Source organism: Benincasa hispida, chromosome 3, assembly GCF_009727055.1.
Source record: "Benincasa hispida cultivar B227 chromosome 3, ASM972705v1, whole genome shotgun sequence".
Taxonomy (NCBI): Eukaryota; Viridiplantae; Streptophyta; class Magnoliopsida; order Cucurbitales; family Cucurbitaceae; genus Benincasa; species Benincasa hispida.
In genome coordinates, this window is record NC_052351.1 from 48946123 (window position 1) to 48955761 (window position 9639).

Here is a 9639-nt window from a genome sequence, read left to right on the forward strand (position 1 = left end):
ACTGAAACAAGAAAGCTAAGGGCTAAGCCATGTAGTACCCCAATGATGCCCAACTTACCACTCACAAAAGATGGAGAATTGCTAAAAGATCCCGAAAGATATAGGAGGTTAATGGGAAAACCTAAGTACCTTACAATGACTCGACCCGACATAGCCTATTCAATAAGTATTGTGAGTCAGTACATGTCATGTCCTACAGTTGATCATTGGGCTGCATTGGAACAGATTCTTTATTATCTAAAGGCTGCTCCCGGTCGTGGTTTATTATATAAGGATTATAGTCATACTAATATTGAATGTTTCTCAGACGCCGATTGGGTAAGATCTAAAGAAGACAGAAGATCAACTTCAGGGTATTGTGTTTTTGTTGGTGGTAATTTGATTTCTTGGAAGAGTAAGATGCAAAATGTGGTGTCACGTTCAAGTGCAGAATCAGAATATAGAGCAATGGCACAATCTATGTGTGAAGTGATTTGGATATATGAACTTCTAGTTGAGTTGAGATTTGAAATCATCACACCGACAAAGTTGTGGTGTGATAATCAAACAACACTTCATATTGCGTCTAATCTAGTATTTCATGAAAGGACTAAACATATTGAAGTTGATTGCCATTATGTACATGAGAAAATTCAACAAGGGTTGATATCTACAGGAAATGTGAAGACTGGACAACAATTAGGAGATATCTTCACGAAAGCATTGGATGGAAGATGTATAGATTATTTATGTAACAAGTTGAGCGTGATTAACATATATGCTCCAACTTGAGGGGGAGTGTTATAGTTTTATAGTTAAGGTTTTCCATTCTTGTAAATATTTTGTGATATTTTCCTTTTCTATGCTTTGTACACTTGTATATATTCATATATTTGGTGAATGAATAGAGTATTCTAATTCTGTCTCAAACCCAAGAGTTTTACAGGCTATAATAAATCGCTGAGATAGGAACTTAGGCCCAAACATTGAGTTGGGTTTAAAACTCAACTCATCTCATCTCATCTCATGTCAAGCCCCCAAACGCCCCTATAGTGCAACCTATAAAATAGATCCGGTTAAATGTAGGGTAAAAATTCACATGCATTCATTCAAATCATTTTTTCTTCTTGCACTTAAAAAGCTTATGAGAAGTCGGAATAATTTCAAAATGAGTATTACTAATAGTCAATCTCACATGTCTACACTTTAAAGAGGGGAAGCATTATACAAAGAGAAAACACCATACATCCACAATACAGGGAAGACACTCAAGTGCTTCAAAATGGTATTTACCCGAAATCATGTCTGATTAGCGGGGAGAGAATCTGCCATTGCAGTAATTTTCTTCTCTAGTTCGATTTTATTCGCTCCAACAAGTTTGTCGATTTGCTGACCTCCTTTGAGGAAGAAAAAGGTAGGTGTAGCTTTGATATCCCAGGAAGTGCTGAAGTCCTGCAAAAACGTCAAAGCATGCATGCTGATAAATGTTGTAGGCCAAACAGACTGAACCTATAACACATATAATTATCATCTTAATGCCACATCTAATGAAGAAGTGAATGTGGAAGGGCAGGAAAGGGAATTAAATCAAAATGAGAAGCATAGACAAGCTTCAATTCAGTAAAGTTCTAAGAGGCACTCCATAACAGCAGAATAAAAGAACCATTAAGGAATATTATCAGACCACCTGCTCTACCAATATGCCCATAACTAGCTACTTTACCATACCCCACCCCCAAACACACACACACACCCACCCCACCACAAGAAAGAAAAGAAAACTTCTATGTCAATGAAATGAAGCAGTTAGCAGCCAACCAATCAAAGATAATTTGAGTTCAACGTCTCAACAGTTTGGATGAATGAGTAAAAAGAGTCAACAAAGTCTTCCATAAACGATATTGTACTTCACTACTCACGGTTAATTCATCAACATCAACTACTAGGAACATCAAAGAGGGGTGTTTCTCTGACAATTCACTGTAGAATGGAGCAACCATCTTGCAAGGACCACACCATGTTGCACTGAAGTTCGCTATCACCTGTCGATGAATAATCTCGATTATGGAAGGATTAAATGTATTGTCTATAAAATAAATATGCTGAAAGTGGGTAAAGGAACACAAGCAGGAATTGAATGAGATGAGCATATATAGAACTTTGATAGAGGGTTTTCATTACCAAAAGCAGGGGAGAATCATGGCGGCCTCCCTTGTATATAAGTAAGCAATAAAATAAAGGCACGACACAAAGTAAACTATTTATTAAATCCTTTGTATTCTTCCAATTCTATCGGATAACTAAAGAATGTAAAATTAGTATGTTCTCCTGAGAATGCTCAAATGATTAAAACAAAATTCAAAAAGAAAACTACTGATTCCCTCAGTTAATTTAATGATCAAGATGGAAATTTGAATGCAGATAGATCTTCAATGATTCTCATTACCACATAACCACATAATTAAATAAATAAAAAGATCTTAAATGATTCCCATGTTGGTGAGCACTGCAGTAACAGGTCCAACTGTTTTGTCCTTACAACTATATTTCTCAAGTTAAAACCTTAATCCATGAAGCACGCCATACCATCCAACTCGCCTGTCATCAAAGGCTTATTTAGCTATTTAAATCACCTATGTGAAGTTCCTACCAAGTTAAGCACCATCCAACTCTGGGACATCGATACTTGGAAAACAAAGCATGATAATGAACAAAGTCGACGAAGCAAGAACAATGGTGCCTTAAGATTATGAGGAAAGCAGAATAGGCATCAAAATAACTGCATTAGTGCATGAGTTTCTTTCTCCTACTACTTTGGTTTCTGATAAACAGGCCTGATTATTAATCTATGAGCTAATCTAGAAACAAGAGCAGGGCTTAAGTTGCAGCGACTACATAGCTCGGAAACTGAATATTTTAATTTTCTCAATTGATCCTCTTTACTTTGCTGAATTGATCAAACAAACTAAATAAAATACTGCCTATCTATAACTCAAGAATATAGACTAATGAAAATCTTACAATTTTGCCACCCGTATTAGCTTCTTCCAACTTCTGGTCCCAAGCATCTTTGGTTGTGATGAGATGCACATTTCCAGCAGCAAACTCAACATGATGCTCAGATTCATCATCTCTGGTTTCGGACTAGAAACAGGGGACATAATCACTTCCAAGTTAGACGAATGTTAACGATCACATAAAACAGGCAGCAAGCCAGAATGTCAGCAACGAGAATCTTTTTTCTTCCCCTTCACATATTTATACAACTATCACCAAGTTTCTCAACATATGGTTTCTTTTATAGGATCATCAACACAAAATTACATAAAGACACGAGGAAAAAAAAGTGCAGATGCTGATAAGCTGATACAAACTCGGGTAGAATAAAAATTTTGGGGGCATTGCTGAAGTCAGGACTTGAATCATATATAAATAGCATTTTCTACAGTTATACATTTGCTGCCAAATATTCATTAAATAATAACCTTTGGTGTAATGCTAATGATGATAAAGCACCATCTTCACCAATATCCACACATAATTGAGGTGATAATTGAAGTAAAAGTTCTATTTTTTAAGCGACAAAGAAAAACCTTCAGAATATTATTTAGGCAATATAATATTGTTTAAAAAGATTGAAAGTTAATAAATCTAATTTACAAACCAAATATTCCAATTAACAGGCCAAGCAAACATATCTAGTCCTCTTTTGAACCACACAAAGCCAGGTCCTTGTCAGATTCTTTAGCCTGTTCATTTATAGTCCAAAGTTAATCATTCCCCCTTAAATCATCATTCGTCAATGTCAAATTCACATTCACATTCAAATATTCAAATTAACAGGCCAAACAAATATATCTAGTCCTCTTTTGAACCCCACAAAGCCAGGTCCTAGTCAGATTCTTTAGCCTGTCCATTTATAGTCCAAAGTTAATCATTCCCCCTTAAATCATCATTCGTCAATGTCAAATTCACATTCAAATATTCAAATTAACAGGCCAAACAAATATATCTAGTCCTCTTCTGAACCCCACAAAGCCAGGTCCTAGTCAGATTCTTTAGCCTGTTCATTTATACTCCAAAGTTAATCATTCCCCCTTAAATCATCATTCGTCAATGTCAAATTCACAACTTCAGCCTGGTTCATGTTTATCATGATTCAGATTCTATTAAGGTTTCACAATTACTTAAAGGAAGTTCCAGGTACAAATACCAACACAACACCAAAATCACAAACCACCGAAAAGTATTCAACTAACATCACTAGATTAAAAGTTCTATACGACTCTTACCTTACTAGCGCAAAGTCCCATTTGATGGTCCGAGTAAAGATTTTTGAAGTGTTTTACGTATCACAAGTTAACCTGAAGAAATGAAAAAATATCACTATAACCATACATTGTCAAGGGAAGAATCATAACTTCTAACTCATTTTCTATTGCAAATATTTCATATTCATAGATATGTTATAAATTCTGGGAAAGAGACATAAAAAACAGACTAGCTCTACTTTTGTCACAGTGACATTATTATAACCTTAACAGTCAAAACGCAAGGACCTCACTCCAGTCAATTTCAAAGTTCGTTAATCAACTAACAAATTGATAAGGACCAATGACCATATCATTCAAACTGACTTTAGACATGGTAAAGCAAGGAACCACGATTCCCTGAGTAAAGAAAAAGGAACTACAGCAGAAAGGAGCAGAATAAAATCATGGGCAGAAAACTTCTCAACTTTTCCCCAATTCTACGTTCGACAATAGATAGATACAAAATAGAATTGAAGAAGACGCAGTAACCCATCTCAATCAGATTCATAAACAAACCACTGACGAATAATTCAAATAGAGTAGAGCAAAATTCCATAGAAGAAACAGAAAATTACCCTCAAGAACCCCCGAATTGGAGCCTCGAGTCAATTCAGTAGTCCGCGGAGGGACGATGGCATCAAGAAATCGTGGAGAAAAAAAAAACCCACAAGGGGTTCGTTGAAGAAAATTGATTTTGGAGCAAAGCAATCGGAAAATGGTGAAATCGGAGGGGATAAAACGACGGGACTGAACCCGAAATACTGTAGGTTAACGGCGATGATCGGAAAACTTGGGAATTGAAAATTTTGAAGGATCTGTATTTCAGTTTCTTTCACAAATTTGGAACTGGAAAAGGGAATTTGCCCTAGATTTTGGATTTTGACCTTTCTTCGAGTTCAAAGACGCGTTGGCTGTGGTAAAAATGGAGACTTTGAATTTCATACAAAAATGTAAAAGAAAATAACGAAAAACAAACACAAAATCATAGACAGACGCGAAAACAATTTTTAAAGAGAGAAAAAAAAATGTTGGTTGTAATGTCGATTGTGATTTCAGATTTGGTATTTTGCTAATAGTTCGGTACAAAGATTTAAAGAAAATATATAGTTTTTTTTTTAACAACATAAAAATTATAGTATTGTTTTTAAATATAGAAAAATGAACCAAAATATTTATAAAATATAATAATTTAGAACTATCAATTATAGATGCTGTCAACATTTGAAATATTTTCAACAGTTTTGCCATTTAAAATAATTTTTCAAAATAATAATTGGTAAAGTCTAGTTATGGGTTTTATTTTTATTTTATTTTTGGTATCTTTTTTTTAGAAGGGTTGTCAGGGGTTGTTTGTGGCGCTAAGTTGAGATAAGATGTCTGGAGTTCATATGTTTGTGAAGTTTATATATCTGTGGAGTTCATATGTCTGTATTTGGGGTACAAAATTATTTGATCTGAGTTCATATGTCTGTGTTTGGGGTGTAGAGTTATTTGGTATGAGTTCATATGTCTAATGCAGAGTTGAGTTGATATGTTTCGGTATTTGATGCAGTTTTTTGAACTCTAAATAATATGCTTTTATGACTACTATTTTTATTTTGAAACTTTTTTATTCAATAATTTCATTCATCTTTATTTGAATAAAATATGGATTGCAATTTTTTTTCTTTGAATTTTTAAAACTTTTCTTTCTTTCTTTCTTTCATTTTTGGGCAATGAACAACAATTAACCCATTACATTTCTTGTAGAAATATGGTTAAATAAAACGAGAAACTAAAACAAAATCAAAACTATTGATTCTAGCTAATTTTTCTCCAAGAATTTCATTATCAACTTCTTCTTTTTCTTTTTTTGTCTATATTTTTACTTAATTTTTTAAATTAAATCCCCCTCATCATCGTAACAGCCAATGGAATGTTACCACATTTCTTCAACAGTTTCACTTTCATTTCCTCTAAATTTGGAGGATCATCAGAGAACAAATCTCTATTTTTCACTAATTCTTGCTAGAAAATGTTTCAAGAATTTTTTTTTTTCAATTTATGTTTTTTTTTTTGTTATATGCTACATACTTTTCAACTACATACATATGTTTTGTCTAAATATTCTTAACACTCATGTGATATGTGAATTCATTACGTATAAATATTGCACTTAATGTTGACAAAATAATATTTTTTATATAATCAACAACCCTACAACATACTTTAACAGTCATCAGTCTTATAATAGTCGGAAGTGGTTGTTGAAGTTGATTATCGAAGATGATTTTCGCTGGAATTTGTAGTTAGAGGTGGTTGCCAGAGCCTGGAGTTGGTCACATGAAGGTGTATTGGAGTTGGTTGTTGAAGTTTATCATTGGAGGTGGTTTTCTAATCCTGGAGTTGGTCGAATGAAAGTGGTCGTCGAAGTTGATCATCGAAGATGATTTTTGCTGGAGATTGTAGTTAGAGGTGACTAGTGGAGCCAAAAGTTAGTCGCATGAAAGTGGTATTAGAGTTGATTGTCGGAGTTTATCGTCGAAGGTGGTTGTCGAAGCCTCGAGTTGGTTATCAGAGTTACTCGCTCAAAGGTGATCATCGAAGGTGGTTTTCATTAGAGTTTGTAGTCAGAGGTGGTTGTTGGAGCCTAAGAAGGTGATTGTCGGAGTTGGTCATCGGAGTTTGTTGTCAAAGCCATTTGGTCGTTGGAGTTGGTAGCATGAAGGTGGTCGTCGGAGTTGGGTCACCGGAGGTGGCTGTCGGAGGCCAGAATTGATTGTCGGAATTGGTCGGTAGAGCTGTCATCGGAGGTGGTTGTCGGAATCCAAATTTCATCGTCGAAATTACCATCAGAGGTGGTTGTTGGAGCCCGAGTTGGTCGCAGGAGTTGTTATCAGAGGTGGTCGTCAAAGTCTGGAGTTTGTCGTCGTAGTTGTCATTAAATGTGGTTGTCAGAGTTCAAAGTTGTTTGCCAGAGTTGTCATTGGAGGTGGTTGTCGGAGTCCGGAGTTAGTTCTTGAAGTGTGATAGTGGTCGATGGGTGGAGTCATTGAAAACATGGGAAGAAGGGAGAGTTAGGGTGAGTTGGTAAAATATACCAACTCAACTCCACCAACATTTAAAGTTGGTGGGCCAAACAATGAATTGGTATATTATACCAACTCAACTCAACTTATGTTGATGAGTCAAACACCTCCTAAGAACTTTTTCTTCCTATCTTCAAGAAAAAAAATGATGATGATGATAATAAATGATTATGTGTAGATAACGATCCAACTTTCTAAGACTTCCTGTTCCAACTGAAATTATTACTATATACATGCTAACTCAAAAGCAAAAACAACTTAATAATTTAATTTAATTTAAATTTTTAAATGAGTGTGAAAATAGAATTTTAGTTCAGGGTCCCAAAGAATACATTTACTTGAAGAAAAATCAATAAGAGCCAAAATTATTAGTTTCAAAACTTAAATCAAATACTAAAGTTGTTTCAATCGCATGAAATGTATGTAAAATGTGATTTCACTAGTCCTAAGGCACCATCAACATACCACTTTGTTATGCCCTCAACACGTTATTGTCTCTTACTAGGAAAAACTATTCATGAAAAATGTGGATAGCATTAAAAGTATTCAGTAAATAACTCTACTATTGGTGTTAGGCTATGTAATCACATGCAACTGAAATTGTATCAAATCAAAAGGGTGCTTGGGGTATTGATATGGGTTGAGTTGAGTTATGTTTTCAACCTAACTTGATGTTTGGCTTACGAAACTTCACAAATCATAGTTTAATAAACTCAACTCCACCAACTTTAATATTGTTCACTATTGAAGTTTACACATTTATTGAGGAACTTCATCTTTCTCTCTTACTTCCTTCATCCCTCTAATATTTCTAATGGCTTCACCTTCTACCCACTGCCCACAACCAACTCCAACAACAATAATTGTCAGCAACATGCTCCGACGACCACCTCTAACTAGCACTTTCAATGCTCAACTCTGACGAAAACCATCATCATGCGACTACTATCGTCTCACTCTAACGACATGCTTCAATAACTACCTTTGTCAGCCAAACTCTAACAACAAACCACAACGAAAATCACCTCTAACAACTACTCTAACGAAATCATCTCCAACAACCTCCTCAACGTCCAACTTCGTGCAACTACCTTCAACGCCAACTTCGACGATCATCTCTGGTGACCAACTCCAACCACCAATTCTATTGATCACCTTTAACGACTAACTTAATGATCAACTCAGCTGACATTATAAAAAAAAAAAAAATGAAAATTTTGGTAGGTGAAAGTGTTTATTTTACAATATGTGGGGTGAGAAATTTGAACCTCTGACTTCAAGATTGATAGTAAGACACTATGCAAGTTGAGATATGCTCATTTTAGCTCGATGAAAGTGTTTTTAAATACAAAATTGAAATTATTAATTCATATTGTTTAATAGTTATCTTATATAGTAATTTAACATTAATAGAAATATTTTGTGCATATAGCCAAATAAACAAACTTGTGTATATAAACACTTTCAAAAAATATAACCAAACACACATATGTATTTTATGTTTTATGTATATTACACTCTTACCTTCCACTAGTCCGAAAGTATATTATAATTTATTTATTTATATGAAACAAGACTATATTATGTTTACCTTAAGTACAATGGTCGTAAAGATTGTAAAAATATATGTGAAGATTTTAAGTTGACATATCAATTGAGTGTCAGAAATTGGGAAAAACATATGTCAAATTGAAGGTTTTTTTTTTTTTTTAAAAAAAAGCCAAAATAGAGAGAGAAAAAGAAAATAAAAGGAAAGAAAAAGAAAAAGAAAATCATACATTTTTAGATTACAAAAAATTGCACTATATATCATTGGCTTAATAACTCAATACTGTACCTTAAATATAAACTTCTTAACTTAAGACTAAACAACTCTGCACCTCAAATATATACACCCTAACTCTATGACATATTAACTTTAGACAACAAAACTCAATTCAACACCCAACCCTTAAATGTGCTATGGTGTTGGTTGCACACCTGCATTGTGTAAAGACCTAGTTTATTTTTCCTTGGTAAAAACAAATGTTAATTTAAAAGTAAAGAGTAAAAAGAGGGAGCTTCAAGGGCAATAAAAAGGAATATTTGTAAGATGTAGGATATAAAATAATGGAAATTGAGTACCATCAAACCCCATTGGTGGAGGTTGTGTTAGGTGGTGGAGATAGAGTGATCCACATGGGAGAAGAAGATTATATTTTTAAAAAAAAAAAAAAATAGTAGTAAACAACAAAAGAAGAAGATGAAAGGTGGAAGAGAAGAGTTCTTTATATAGGTGA

General features: G+C 34.2%; 1 protein-coding gene across 2 annotated transcripts; it reads right to left on the reverse strand.

Moving 5' to 3' along the window:
- Positions 1 to 898: 898 nt before the first annotated feature.
- LOC120074571 (thioredoxin H9) lies at positions 899 to 5344 on the reverse strand. 2 transcript variants are annotated; one of them, XM_039027729.1, is made up of 6 exons: positions 4868 to 5344; positions 4272 to 4343; positions 3001 to 3123; positions 1899 to 2021; positions 1273 to 1431; positions 899 to 1038 (listed from the first exon to the last, which is right to left on the reverse strand). In XM_039027729.1, the coding sequence occupies exons 2-5, from the start codon at positions 4290 to 4292 to the stop codon at positions 1279 to 1281; spliced, it is 420 nt and encodes a 139-aa protein (XP_038883657.1). In that variant the 5' UTR covers positions 4293 to 4343; positions 4868 to 5344; the 3' UTR covers positions 899 to 1038; positions 1273 to 1278. The 2 variants fall into 2 exon arrangements, with proteins under 2 accessions (XP_038883657.1, XP_038883656.1); XM_039027728.1 differs by lacking the exon at positions 899 to 1038 and having other exon boundaries at positions 1125 to 1431; positions 4868 to 5343.
- Between the last annotated feature and the right edge of the window lie 4295 nt (positions 5345 to 9639).